Source organism: Phocoena sinus, chromosome 5 (genome assembly GCF_008692025.1).
Source record: "Phocoena sinus isolate mPhoSin1 chromosome 5, mPhoSin1.pri, whole genome shotgun sequence".
NCBI classification, from domain to species: domain Eukaryota; kingdom Metazoa; phylum Chordata; class Mammalia; order Artiodactyla; family Phocoenidae; genus Phocoena; species Phocoena sinus.
Window position 1 is genome coordinate 76,016,875 of NC_045767.1, and position 15,865 is coordinate 76,032,739.

Genomic DNA, 15,865 nt, shown 5'->3' on the forward strand with positions numbered 1-15,865 from the left:
AAGAATAGAAAGGATACTTGCTTGTTAGGAAGTAGCTGGTACCATCATAGCCCCCACCTGGAAGTGCAGGCCGCCTGGTCCCAGCACCAGCTTAACGGCGAATAACAGCGAAGCTTTCTGAGGCACCACAATCTTGTAACAGGACACAACTACTCAGAGAATTTGGCAGGTCAGACCTTAGCTACAAGGTAAAAATTGCTAATGCAGTTACACTCCATTGCTGAATAAAAGAGAGGAAAAAATGTCATTGGTAGTGCTTTTAAAATATTTAATATTCTTTAAAATCCAAAATAATGTGATTCTTACAAGTTATGTGCCACATAAAGCAGGTGTTATTTCTTTGAGAAATGCAGGTGATACTGGAAAACAGCACTGAGGTATTTTTTATTTTTAAAACTGAATAAGGAAACAAAGTCTGAATCTAATTAATTTTACATTTATAAAAAAACTCAATGCTACTGCTTGGCTCTTTTGCTATAATTTTAGGTTCTGAATACAAGAGTATGGGAAAGAGCATTATAATAGTACATATAGTTTTTAAAAACTGTGCACATCGTAACCTGGAAAGATGATTATACAGCAAGAGGCCTGAGTGGAGGTAGGCTAATAACACTTTACCTGTTCTCAAAGGACAGCTTTGAGAAACAAGTGTGACCAATTGTAACACCAAATTAAAATGGCAATATTTAAATAAGTAACAAAATGATCCGCATTTTATATAATATTGAATTTCCAAACATAGCTCATGAAAATCAGCAGAGAAGCTATTATAGCACCGTTGACACCATTCATTATCCCATTGTGCTTCTGTGTAATTTAGGATTTGGGCTGAAGATATTACTTGGAAAATGTCAGTCTTGTTTTTGTAAATCAATCTGGATTTCAATGAAATGTTTGCTTTAGGAAAAAAAAGGTATTCTTAGCCATTTATAGCTCCACCCTTTCAGAAGGAAGAATGACAGGCTATATCTAATTTTAATTTAAAACCAAGAACCAAGCAGTAAGGACACATCAATGCCAAGAGTAGTACACTAAGAACCACACAGAACATTAGAAAGAATTTGGTGTGTGTTTTTACAATTACCAACGGATGTGAAATTAACAATTAAAAATGTACAGAGATAAAACTTTTTTTTTTTTTTTGCACTAACTGGTTTCGATACAGCACTGAATTTAACTCGTCTTTGGGCTTCAGTCTTTACATAGAATGAATGTGCAAGTGCCATACTGAGCACCTTCCCCAGCTTACACCATGATAAAACAGATTTCAGAGTAATTCTAGGATGATCTAAATTACAGCTGTTCTGGCTGACATCTATAAAGGAAAGGGACATTTCCTGGCCAAATTCCTTTTCTTTTTGCTTGATGGTGATTGTCCGGTTACATAATATACACCAATCTGAAGATAAATAACAGAGCTTTCCTAACATTTGAACTCTTTAGTACTGGTACAACCATTGCCAGCAGTGAATCTGTACCAGTATAGGCCAACTCAAAATACACATCATAAAACATCTGAATGTAGTTTTTAAAGCAATGTCACCGTTTGTTTCCTCAGAAACTAAAAAGCGTACATTTAAAAACATCGTTATCTCCAATTTAACCCTTAGAGTCAAGAAACATTTTTTATATCATTAAATCCAACTGGTGGTTGACCTCCTTTAATTACCATTCTCTAAGGGATCCCAAAAGCCAGAGCGTGCTCTGGACCTGGGCTGTGGCACTCAAGAACTACTCTGGGAGCCCTAAGGTGGGGAATTCCGTTCCAATACAGACCAGCAAGAAGTATCCTCAAATTTCTAGGCCTCAAATGTTCAAACACTGCTTTATTGGACAATGCTGTGTATGGAGGTTTGGTGTGGCTTTGTTTTTAAAGGACCAAGCAACATTACACTATATAAACACAGCAAATATTTTTTGTAGAAGAGTTTGCCGTATTCCACCTATATTTAAGGACTTTAGATGGATTTTAATATGGATATGATAGTGACGGCCATTAGAAGGTGCTGACCGTTTTAATAACATTTTCCCAAACAGGCCGCGCGTGTTTTGGGTTCTGTCATACTGGCGTTTGGCCGTGTTGGGGAAGTTATCATATTAAAAGTGCCCATAAAATAGAAAAGGCAGCAAGTGAAACTAGAAAAACGTTGGAGCTATATGAAGCGGATTTGAAAGGAGTTACCTTTACTGTTTCCTATCTAAGTTGAGAACAGCAGGGAAGCACAGGGGCATCTGGACTGGGGCTCCACTGCTGTCCTGAAGTGGAACAGGTTCCAATCGCCATGAAGAGGCGTCGCGAGGGCTAAGGACTGCACCCCAGATAGGAAGAGCCAGTCCTTCACATAGAAGATTACAAGGCAAAACAAAACAAACCACAATTAAATATGCTGTGAGATCACTCTGATGAGAAAACAGAACACAAAGATATTTAAAAATATAAATAAATACATTTAGCCATTTTTATTCAAGAAACCCAGAGAACTGCTTTCAAAGCAATCGCTTCTTTAAAAACCACTTTCTAAATTCTCCCATAAATACTCTTTTGATTGTCACTTAATGCAGCACCTCACTATTTGCTGGTGGTGGTGATGGACTTTCACTTAATACCTCTTCATAAACTATTTCACTAAAGAACGTTTCCCTAGGAAAACTCAGGCAGCTTACAAAATATTGTTAAATACTCAAAAACAGAACCTGCAGAGTATTATTTTATTTAACAAAAACAAGGAATGTAGTGTTAAATTATGACATGGGGAAAAAGTATGCAAAACAGTCACATGGAAAGAAAGTTTTAATTTTTAATATCCACGTTTGCTTAATTTCTTGTGAGCTGTTCAATACTGTTTCAAACATCCTGAATTAATAACTGTACCAACAAAATTCATCCCCAGTGTTTCCACAGGAGACATTAAAATATGACCAAACTATTATTTTTTTTTCCTTTTCTTCAACCAAAGTAGTCTTTCTCAGTCCTTTCTGTGCAAAAATATTACAAGAGCAATTCAAATGGAAACACTGAAATGACATGCCAACATTTCAGAGCACATTTAAAACACCCAGAATAATTCTTGAAATTACTGTATTCTAAAATATGACTACCAATCACTTTTAGGTTAGTTCTATACATCTATTCACACTGATGCAATTCTCCTAGACCTCTGAAAATAAACAGGCTCATTGGTCTCTTTTGGTGTCCACACATTAGGCAAGATAGGTTTACAATAGTGTCTAAATGGAGCTAGGCATCCACAGTCTCTTGACTCCACCACATTCAAAACAAAAGTCAAAGTTCATTTGGCTACCATGAAATCACTCCCATAAACCTACTATGGTTCACTGGATCTAAACATTTCTCAGAAATGTGTCATTTAAAAATTTCACCTAAGTGATGATTCGGGGATCCTTTAGAAATGGTAATATCTAAGATAATAAACTTTATCAAAATGAGTAATTGCAATAAAGTGCTTGTTACCTTTCAAAATGATGCTTTTAGACTGTGGTGTGTTGTCTGCGAAGTGTGTGCTATTCCTATATAAAGGATCCCCAGGCATGAGAGTTGGGTCTTCTCACCTGTCTCAGAAAGCAGCACTATCTCTTGGTAGGCTGACAATAGGCACGTTACCCATGCGGATGAGGCTAAGCTAGAGCTATGGCAAAAGGGGAAGTAAATTAGAAAAGGGGGGAGGCATGTGAAGGGTTCCTATTATATTCATAGTTATATACAAATATATTAAATATGCTATAAAAATAGTCAACTCTTTTCCTTTGCAATTACTTCAGAAGCTCCTTTTGGAAGAATGCTCACCCACCCCAAACAAAAGACTCTTTTCCTCCAATCACTATAAAATGGCAAGTGCCTTTGTGCTGTTTCTTTTCCTCTGTTTAAAAATTCCAATCAGCTTATTCCTGGCTAGACTCACTCAGCAATAATAATATCCAGTGTTTATACCTTCCAACACTGACTCCCGAGGGACTAAGAACAGGGTCACAGACATTGGAAAGGTTATAGACTTGAATGAGTTTTACACAAATGTTTGTCAACAAACTTTCAATTACCAGAGAACTATAGGAAAAGAAAAAAAGCAGAAATGAGCAATACCAGAGCAAAATGCTATTTGCAGTCCACTTTAAAAAAAAAAATAGGCTACCTCAATGTCGTGGAGACATCTTAAAACACGTTGAGTAACTTCCAGTTTAAAATAATTTTCACCTGTCTGTGTAGAGCCGGCAAATAGAGTACTATTTTAAGGGGCCCCTTCCTAAGGCTTCTTGAACAAGGGCTCATCTCCCTTCAACAAGCAGTGCCCTTAACTAACTGCAAGCAGACCGCTTTAAGGCAATGACCAACAACCCAAGCACTTCTGAAGAATTACAACACTTTCACGAATCTACACTGAGAATTCTACAACAAACTGTTCAAAGTCACTGGCATCCTTTTATTACTAGTACATCCCTAAACCAGACTTACGTGACAAAGCAGAGCACAGGACTCAAATTACCCCCTCAACCTGGGACGGAGTTGGGAGACTGAACTGTAGTATTTACTCACACGCTACCCCCATCTTCCCCCATATTTGCTTTTCTCCCAATATTTTCACTCAAAAACTGAAGTGCTTTTGAGTGTCTTGGTTCTGGTCTGACGCCACTCGTGGCAGCAACTTCATGAACGCTTACAGTCCTCACTGGTAGCTGTGAGAACAACAGTGACTCACCCAGTGCCACAGCAGTCCAAAGAAGATAACACCTAGTGACTGCCACCCAGAATCAAGTGTTTTTTAAGAAAAACCGAGGATCTATGAGAGTAAAGCAGAGGCAAGATAAGATTTTTAAGTAGTTGAAAGGTGTTCCTATTTGGTATTTTTTCATGACTTAGATTTGGATTTTAATGAACAACTTTGGCTACAGAAATGAAGAACAGGCCACTGCTGAATCTTCATCAGAATGCTCAAGTCTCAATTCATGGAGGAGGGGACAGGGACTGCTCTGCAGCCCCAAGTTCCAGGGAAGCAGGAGGAAAACCGAGTTAAAGGAGGAGCCGAGAGGCAGTTACTAGCTCTTCTGATCCAACACTTCATTCTGACAGCAAAAGAAAAGCTGCTCCTTTAAGCGTAGCAACCAATTCTAAGTAGGAAAAAAATGAGCTGTGAGGAACAGCAGGAATTATAAAGCAGGATCTTGTCTAATTTTCTTTCCCAAATATTTGTGAGGATGAAAAGATGCTTGAAGGGACTGGTGGAAGAGAATGTGCATAAACAGTCTACAGATTTACCTTGTGGCTTGTCTTACACTTTGCTTGTGTTAACCTAAGTACACAGTACTCACGGTGCACCATCTTTCTTTTCACATATGGGACTTAGAAAATAAACCTTAATATAATAGTTCATCATATCTTTTGTTTGCTAAATCTGTATCACTACATATTGCCAATAAATAAATGAGGCACAACTCAGATATATATGGAATGGCATGATAAGGTTAAGAAAGGCAATTTGAAAGGGGAAAAAAATACTGTTGCCATACTCTACAACATCAGTGTTGTCCACGTGTACATATGCTCAAGTACACAGATATTCTGACATTTATTCTTGACATTCATGAGAAAGTCATGATCATTTAGCTAGAAGAGGAGCTCCTTGATATGTTAATTACTGATTGGCATCTAGTAACACTTCTTTTGTAGAAGGGTAGGTACCAAGTCTCTTTGGTTGTTTTCAACATTAATTTTCTAGTTTATGTGTGGCCAGGCATGGTTTTCTACAGAAAGTCAAAGTATACCCCTTAAGGATGATAGCAAAGCTGAGAACAGAAAAGTCTTAAGAACTGACTGAGAGTTCCCCTGACTCCTTTATCTAGCAATTCTGTACTAGATTATTTTCATTGCTGAAATCTTTTCTATTTAACAACCTCAATTCTGTTACACATTTTCTTTTAAGGTCAATTTTGATTTATTATAGCTTGCTGTCTTCCCTTTTCTCAGTAATAATTTTTGATATTCTAATAAGATATTTTCCCATTAGTTTTCCTTTGTTCTGTAGTTATAAATTTAATTACTAGTACCATAAAATCTATAAAATGCTTTTTTTTTATGTACGTAATTCTGGTTGGAACTTACTACCTTTAAAATGTATTAACAAATGAAATCTTAGTTCACGTTTATGAAGCATGTGAGCTACAATATTCTACTGCTGTAGTGAAGGCAAAGCCAATTCCTACCCCTTCTTGTTTCTTCACAGGATTTTAAGATCACATTGAGCAAATATTTACTGGTAATTACTAAATGACTACATAGCTTTAAGGAAAATGATGATTTAGCAAAACAACTTTGTGATCACATTAGTAACTCTGATGTATCATTAGGATGTCATCTTTTATTTCGAAATAATTTGTACCTCTAAACCAAGAGACTCAAAGCAGTCTTCATTAGAAACTTAATGGCACTGACACCCACATGCTATTAAAAATGTACCAAGATTTCAAAACTGCTACTGAAACCAGACGATGAGTTCAAGGTGGTGAGTTATCACCTGAATCAAAATCAAGGCACAATGGGTTGTTTTTTTTTGTTTTTTGTTTTTCCTCAAATAACCCTGAATCATTTCTGACTAAAAGAAGCATTGAAATTGTGGGGATAATAAAAAGGTTCCAACAAATCCTAAAAGTTAAAATTCCCACCAGTGAGAACGTTAAAAAGTGCCTAAAATATTTTGTGTGCAAATTCACTCCTATAACTGAAACATTCTTGAAATTACTTTCAGGCTTGTTAAAAACCATTTACACAACTATTTCCAACTATGAACTAGATCAAAATATGTGATCAAAACTCCCAACCATCTTAAAATAAAGCAGTGCAAATCCTATTTTCAAACATAATTGAAAAATAATGAAATGAGGGATATTTCTGAGTAACTTGAAAATCCTGTTTCAAATAATTTAACCTGAAAAAAAAAAAAAAATCCATTCCCAGCAGCACATCATACCTCACTGAACAAACTGTGACATCACAGCCAAAGTATGAACATAAGAAGACTTGTGCCCCGGAAACCGAAGAGAACACTACTGTATGGTAAACAAAAGAGAGAAGAGGATGTATTAGTTTGCACATGGTGTCAGAATCTAAGGAAACTACTCATACCTAAATGAGATAATGCTTTCATGCAGCATACAAAATGTTTTGCTTTCTCTCCTTTTATCCAGACATATACATAATATTATTTTTACAGCGTCTGTACATAGAGAATTTAAACTCATACAACATTCCGAAATGAATTACTATTCCATCATTATCCGAAAAGGGAGAGGGGTTGGGGAAGGGGGCCTACTGAGTCTACTGGACTGTCTTCATGGCATCATTGTAAGCAAACCCCTGACATGGCAGTGGTGTATCCTCTGTAACACTTGAAAACAGGCACAGAACCACTCAAAGTTACTAACATTGTTAGTGCCTTTCTTATTCACTGGAGGTCATGTTTCATAGCTGAGTTTCTTAACATTTGGCAATATACTCTTTTTCCATCAAAAAATATCTGGGCAAGTAAAACACTGTCAGGATTGGCTATGGCCCTATGATCATCTCCTGCTGGCTGGTATTTAATGCACATCCGCAGCACGAGGCAGCATTTTCTCTGCTAACTAATTCCAGGAACTAGAACACTCAATACTGCATCTCATGAAACCACTATCCTCAGATCATCCGAGCAACTCTTTTATGGGCCACCCCCTTCCTCCCTTGAGGGCAGAAAGGAAGCGTGTGTGCTACTGTGGTTGAACCTTGGAAGGATCAGTCAAACTGTCAGTCCTGCGCCGATTCAGTTGCTGCTGTTGCTGAGACTGGTGTTGCTGGTGATGTGACTGAGGGAAAGTGCTCTGCTGTAGTGGAAATGCAGCAGAGAGGATAAGCTGAGTTGAAGGGTTCCCGTGGAGCAATCTAGAAGTCTAAAAAAACAAATGGATTATGCAACACTGCTTTACCCGCACTATACTCTCTACATTAAGATTTACTCAACTTTTCCACTCTCCGCAGGAACAAAATCTCTACATAAGTTTTGCTTTCTCATTTAAAAATAATATTTTGGAAAACGCTAATGAGGATTTCCCTCTTCCTGAAAGTATAACAGAATTTCATTCTTTAAAAGGAAACTGAGCTAGAGGTTTTATGGTACAGAAAGCAATCTATGCCCTGAGGCAAACCACACATATTCTTTCACTTTATATGTCCTAAAGACCACATTTTAAACAGATGATACAATTTAAGCATCGCTAAGAGCACATGAAACATGAACATTCTGAGGTCAAACAGACAACACCTTCTGCACAGGCTTTTTGATTGGTGAGAGCAGCAGTTCAGTGGCCAAGAGCATGGGCCCTGAGGTGCACTGCCTGGGTTCAAACTCTGGCTGCCCCATTTTACCCGATGTGTAACTTGGTCAAGCTATTTACATCTCTGGGCCTCAGTTTCTTCATTTACAAAATAAGGAGAATCACAGTACCTCCCACAATGGGTTTCTGTGAAGATTAAATTTTAACATTATTTTTATTTAAAAGTACCATAAAAATGAGGGCAGGCAAAGTCAGAGACTTATGTCCTACAGGTAGCAGTATGATGTAACAAAGAAAAAGCAAAACAAAAAGCGAGCGGGCAATCTGAAGTCTGAAGCCCTGGCTGTGAGTTTTGCTCTGCTATTTATTAGCTGTGTGGCCTTGGGCAAATGTCAAGTCCATGCACTTCAGTTTCTTTTGCCTAATTGCTCCTTCTAGAGATATAAAGGAAACTAGCCAAAAGAAGGTGGAAGTCTTTCCTCGCTACTGACAATACATCTTGATGCAGGGTTCATAATTTTAAACTGGAACTGTGATGGGTGATTTCTGCAAATGTATATGAAGGACACCTGCACACGCACACAAAAGGACAGATCTTTGAAACTTTAAGGCCATTAAGCTTTGCTAAGGACCTGGAGACATTTTCTTCTTCCCTCTGTTATTAGGAAAAGCTTTTGTAAGATAAAGAACTCAGGATATTTATACGCCTTACAGGGTTACAACAGAGGTACACTTTGGGACTAGGTGTTATATAACCAGAAAAGACAAATTGTGTATTTCTATCTACATATGAGTGTATTTCTAAAGGGTATTGCCTCTCTTATTTCTTTAGTGGTCCCACGTCTTTGGAATGTTTTTTTAGAAGTGGAAGAGAATGTTCATTCTTTTAAGAGCCCTCGTTCCCTGAGAGAAAACTGAGCTCTTAAGGCAAGTCTTCTCCCTTTCTAAGCTTTTGCTTAATTTTCATTGAATACATTTCCCCTAGAGAACAGTTTATAACTTATTATAAATTCTTGTCATTAATTCATTGGTAACAGTAGCTAACCCAGTCACTAATGGCTGCACTGTAGGCTTAAGGTCTAAGGGGTTGTGTGATTCTCAGAGATATTTAGGCAACTAACCTCTTTTAGTTGAGCACATCACCAAGTTCAGAATTATATTTGTACCAGAACACCAATGGTGATAAATTAACACTGTATTTATGTCTGAGCATACAGTATAACACTGAATCTTCTAATCATACCATATGCTGTATAACTTTAAAACTGATGCTATGTACCTGGCATACATGGAATGGTATCCAGCACAAATCTAGGCTTAGCCTACATTCAAAATCGCTGGCCTTTTAGACCAGTAAGGAAAAAGCTGGATTTCCAGATGTCATAGTCTGCTATTGTGTACCCCCAACGAGGGTACTGAGGTCCAGAAATTTGTCCTGCTGATTTCTTTGCTGAGGATCCCGGTCTAGGTGACTTTGTTCTGCACCCTTTAGATAAGTAGATTCTGTCTGATATACCCACATGAGATCTGTGTCTGCATTTTGGTTAATCTGAGTGTCTATTAATACATTTATCAAGACAGTGGTCATAAAATAAAGCTGGTTATGTGCCTTATACCATACTCAGTGATTTGCATGCTTCTTTTACCCATGAGCTATTAACTACTAGATATTAAATACTAGATATTAACTACTACCATGATATAATAACTACTAGTTATTAACTACTAACTACCATGAGATATTAACTACTAGCACCTCCATATTACAGATGAGGAAACTGAATTTTAGCAAGTTGAGTAACCTCCAAAGTTCACACAGTATGTGGTACAGCAGTGACTCCATCTCAGCGCAGGCTATGCCTCCACAGTATATCTCCTCTGATGTTAATGTATTACCAAAAAGTCACTATAAAATTTAATCCAATAAAATAATTTAAGATAATGCCTAATTTTTAAAAAAAAATCCCTTTCAACACCTCTGCCCTGTAGAGAGTACAGCTTGATGGGCCACTAGGAAAACAAGAGAACAGAGAAAGGTGCCTTTGCTTGAATTCCAGAAACTCTAGCCAGAGAGAGCTCTATGTAAAGTACCTTGATATGGGCAAGAAGCAGCCACTTACTCTATCCAGCAGTTCAGACAGTGGGGTATCTCCACGGCAAGGTTAAAGGTTTTCCAAAGACAGAACAAGAGAAGAAAAAATAGCCAACTGGGATAAGCGTTCTGTCTTTATATAAACTTAAGTCATACAATGAGCCTTTATGGACTTCTCAGATCATTTTAAAAATGTTCCTTTAATCCCTAATTTCACTCCATAAAAGTAAACAGGTCTGGGACAGCTTCCCCACGGGGAGAATTACCTGTAAAAACTGCTGCGGCGGTTGGGCCAGCTGCGCCTGCGGTGGCTGCTGCACTGCAGGGAGTTGCTGTTCCTGGGAACTCTGCTGCTGCTGCTGCTGCTGCTGCGGGACCGGCAGTGTCTGTGACTGCGGTGGTTGTGGAGCAAAGGTAGGGTAGGCAGTCACCACCTGACCCATGAGCATAGCGCTGGGCACCACGACCGCCCCGCAGGCTACAGGAGCAGTTACTAACTTGGTCACAAGCTGCTGACCTTGAGAAAATCTGTTAGGAGGAAAGAACGGGAAAGGGAGTCAGAAGTACAAGGTATACATTATGAAAGGTGGTGGGCTGAACATTTCTCTAAGATAATACCCATGATATTGCCAATGAACTGATAGGGTATAACTCTAAGATAATCCCCTTTTAATACTGCCATACTAAAAGCTGTACGTTCCAATTTTGTTTCATGTTTTTAAAGATTCCCTTTGGGATATCAGTGAAACAAAAATGTGTAGAGCAAAATGGAGTGAACCCAAACAAAAATACAAAACTGTTTTTCGATATCCACATGCAAAAGAATGAAATTTGACCTTTACGTCATATATAAAAATTAACTCAAAATTGATTAAAGACCTAAACATAAATTATGTTGAAACCATGAAACACTTGGAACAAAACATAGGGGGAAAGTTTCATGACACTGGATCGGGCAATCATTTCTTGGATATGACACTAAAAGCACAGACAACAAAAGAAAAAACAGATAAACTGTACAACAAAATTAAAAATGTTTGTGTTTCAAAGGACACTATGAACACAGTGAAAGGGCACTCCACAGAGTGGGAGAAAATATTTGCAAATCATACATCTAATAAGGGGTTAATAACTAGAAAATATAAAGCAATCCTACAACATAGCAACACACACACACTCTGATTAAAAAATGGCCAAGAGTCTTGAATAGATATTTCTTCAAAGACGATATACAAATGGTCAATAAGCACTGAAAAGAGGTTCAACATCACTAATCATTAGGGAAATGCCCATCAAAACCACTAGGAGATACCACTTCATATCCATTAGGATGGCTACTATCAAACAAAGTGTTGACAAGGGTGTGGAGAAATTGGAACCTTTGTGCACTGTTGGTGGGAATGTAAAGTGGTTCATCCACCTTGGAAAACAGTATGGTGTTTTTTCAAATATATTAAAAATGTAACTACCATATGATCCAGCAATTCTAATTCTGGACATATACTCAAAAGAACTGAAAACAGGGACTCAAATAAATACTTGTACACCCATGTTCACAGCAGCTATTCAAAACAGTCAAAAGATGGATACAACCCAAGTGTTCATCAGTAGATGAATGGATCAAGAAAATGTGATATATACATTACAATGGAATATTATTTAGCCTTAAAAGGGAAGGAAATGCTGACACATATTATAACATGGATGAACCTGGAGGACATCATGCCAAGTGAAATGAGCCAGTTAGAAAAGACATATATTATGTGATTCCATTTATCTGCGGTATCTAGAGTAGCCTAAGTCACAGACTTATGTGCTTAGAAAGTAGAATGGTGGTTCCCAGGAGCTAGGGGGACGAGAAGTGAGGAGTTACCGTCTGATGGACACAGATTTTCAGTTCGGGAAGAAGAAAACATTCTGGCGATTGAAGGGAGTGATTGTCACAATGGCGTGCATGCACTCATGTCAGTGAACGGTACGTGTGAAAATGGTTAACACAGTAAGTATTATGTTGTGTATATTCTACCACAATAAAAAAAAATTTAACCTGTTAAAAGTATCAACTTTTTTCTCTTTATAAAATTACTAGGTACTTGGGAGGTAGGTATATGTGACACATGATTTTGCTAATGAAAATAAACTAATCAAAATAAAGCAGTCATAAGGGAATTTTTAAAAAACTCTCTAGGTTTACAGATGTTTACATTGCAAGCTGTATCTTATAAACATAATTCAAAACTAAATGACACCCTAACAGTACATAAAAATACACTCAATTTATAAATTTATCAAGGAGCAGAGTACCCACCGTGTTACAATTCACTAATATTCCCTCCCACCCACCTTCCTTCTTCCACAGTCTTTAACAAAAGGACAACAACAAAAAACGATGCCTCTTCAGGGAACAATATTATTTCTATCTGCCTTTTTTGTGGGATGAAGTTAGTTTCCAACACTCGTCATCACGGTGAGGAAATTGAGACATGACTCTACCGTCGATTTAGCATGACACAGCTGCAATTACAAACTGTTCAAAGCACATAACTACGATTCAACTTAGCACATATACATACTTTATATGCTCCACAAGACAAAATAAATCTATTCTGAATCCATTCCAAACCTTAAAAATAAAATACTGTATATTATATACTTCAGGACCAAATGCATTATTTAATGCAAAAACATATATAGTAAAAAATTTACCTATAAAGAAAGCACAAAGAAACAAATAACATTACAAAGTGGCTTAATCATAGAAATGCTAAGCACTAATTTCTCTGTAATCTAAAAAGTAATTCGTATCTGAATTGTCCAACTGCCCACTGGTAAACTATGAGACTACCTCATCCCTCTCTGGCACTAAGAGAGTCTGCAAGCTACTTTGGCTTAACTTCTGTGGCTTTGTATACACTCCTACCTTTGCCTAGAACACCCTCCTGGACTCCCTGCCACATGCATATCCAAAGCCAAGCTCTTTAAGACTCAGGTCAAGTATCTCCTCCCTGAAGCTTTCCCTAACCACACTCCTCTCTTCACCTGCTTGCCTCAACCCATAACACTGCTCACTTCCTCCTTTCTAAAGACCTAGTAAGGATTTACCACATCAAACAATACTGATTATTTACCTTTCTATGGCTTTGACTAGTCTGATCTTTGTCCTGGGATAAAGAATGCGCCATACTCATATAAGTAGGCACGCAAATGTTTGCTGAAGTATGTTTTTCCCCCTTCAAAAAACAGTTGTCTACAAATAATTGCTAAATTGTGTCCTCCCAAATGCATGTCAATGTTCTACGTTAATGGATTTTCCCTCGGGCTTTAAAACTAGTTCTCTATATTTCTGTGGGGCATATTCATAATACTTTCTTTCAGAAGTCAAAGCTGAAAGCTGGACTTTTTAACTTGAAGGAACTGAATTCCAAAGAGAAGAAATGAGTTTCTCTCTGCTCTTACTGCTTCTGCAATCCTGCAGCTTCTTTCCTCTCTGGAAATTATTAATAGGACTTTAATAAAATCTATTACACAGTCTAATACAACAGCAAGGTTTTATTATAAGAGCAGCAGCCTACTTATATTGTACTAAAATTAGTAAAAAATAAAATGTATTTAAAATATCATTAAGACTAGAAATCCTATAGTTGTTGAAAGACTCCTTCCTAATATTCGAAAAGGGTATTTCTTCATAATATTTGTTTCTAAGTCAGCTATTTGGATGACTAAAATAAGTCACAGATGGCGGTTTTTCTAGAAGTGCCCACAGAACTTTAGCATAGTATATGTTAAAGCACGTGAGCTTTGAAATCAGACACCCAGGCTTGAATTCAGATACCCTTCTTCACTCCCTAACAGCTATAGACCCTTGACCAAATTATTAAAAACTCACTTTATTCTTACCTGGGAAATAAAAGACCCTAACACCTATTTTTTTAAAAAATAAAAATTAAATGAGATAATATATTTTGAGCATGTAGTACAGTACTTAACACAAATCAAGAAAGGTGAGCTACTCTTACTCCATAACACATATAAACTATGGCAGCAAACACCCTAACCACTGTTACTACACTGACAACTCACCAGCATCTGTACTGAAATGATAAAAGTTTTATAGTGATATAGACAAACCCTATTATAAAACTTGTGTAACAGTGTGCTGTAGAATTTGGATTCTACAATATTTGTTAGCACATTTCTGAACAAAACAAAACTTGTTGTTACTCTTTTATTATAAAGTCCGTAAACAATGGATACATTCTGTGTTTTTATTTCAAATTCAAGAGTTAGCAACAAGTTAAAATCACGTTTTTAAAGATCAAAGTGTTGTTGCTGTTGTTGTTGTTTTTTGTGGTACGCGGGCCTCTCACTGTTGTGGCCTCTCCCGTTGTGGAGCACAGGCTCCGGACGCACAGGCTCAGCGGCCATGGCTCACGGGCCCAGCCGCTCCGCGGCATGTGGGATCTTCCCGGACCGGGGCACGAACCCGTGTCCCCTGCATCGGCAGGCGGACTCTCAACCACTGCGCCACCAGGGAAGCCGCAAAGTATTGCTTTTTAATCAAACAATTTACATCTTTGAAATGACGGACGAAATATGACCACTACCTTATCTGTCTGTCCTGGGTGAATGTAGTTACTGCAGCACTCTGGGAACTGTTCTGTGGCATACTAGATGGAATCTGGACCATGCTTCCGGCCGTCGGCTGAGAAATCACCATAGTGTTATACAGTGGGGCTGTAAGAGTGCTCTGTGTCTGACTGGGAGGAGATGTTTGCTGACTGTGCCCGCTCAGTACATTCTGTTGATTCTGCTAGGAAAGAGAAGATTTTACAGATAGATTATCTGAAAAAAATTTATTCAGGAAGTATGATTCTACTACTCATCATTCTAACAATAGCTGACATGACAGAAAAAGAAGTGGCAGAACATATTACTCTGGGAGAAATCAAGGACTAACTTGTAGTCATTGAGGATGAATTAGCCTTCAGTATCTTGCTGGAAGGTAAGCTATGACTTTTGAAAAGGAGCATGCTCTTAACAGGGAGGATATGAAATATACATGAAGAATTTCTTCAAACACCCAAAGTAGGTGACTGACATTACACATTTTTATATCTTTCATTTGAAGTCTTGAGATTTATAATCACAGATGCACACCAATTACCAAAATTTCCTAGAATGTTGATTAAGCCATCACTGCCCTAACAATACAGTCTTCACCTATGGTAACATATGTCCTAGTCAGACACTTGCAAGTCAAAGTCTTTTTTTTTGTTAACACACAGAACTAGTCCGTATGTTCATTTTAAGCAAACTGCAAAATTTTTAAATGTCAAAATACTGAAAGCATTCAATGTTCAACAATTAAGAACAATTTTGCTCAAAATATTTTAATTATCACTCTCAATACTATAGTTTCTATTACTAGTAAAGTTTTAAATATGGTAATGTTCAAGA

At 37.6% G+C, this 15,865-nt stretch overlaps 1 protein-coding gene across 20 annotated transcripts in view; it reads right to left on the bottom strand.

Annotated features, from left to right (window-relative positions):
- Positions 1-247: 247 nt before the first annotated feature.
- CLOCK (clock circadian regulator) overlaps positions 248-15,865 on the bottom strand; it is a 135,758-nt gene continuing 120,140 nt past the window's right edge. For 13 of the 20 annotated variants that reach the window (XM_032632896.1, XM_032632894.1, XM_032632888.1 and 10 more), the window contains 3 exons: positions 15,013-15,218; positions 10,675-10,936; positions 2,691-7,932 (listed from right to left, as the gene is read on the bottom strand). In XM_032632896.1, coding sequence (XP_032488787.1) covers positions 7,753-7,932; positions 10,675-10,936; positions 15,013-15,218 — 648 coding nt within the window. In that variant the 3' untranslated portion in view covers positions 2,691-7,752. Of the gene's footprint in view, positions 2,337-2,690; positions 7,933-10,674; positions 10,937-15,012; positions 15,219-15,865 lie in introns of those variants that run through there. The other 7 variants (XM_032632902.1, XM_032632899.1, XM_032632898.1 and 4 more) reach the window with 4 other exon arrangements.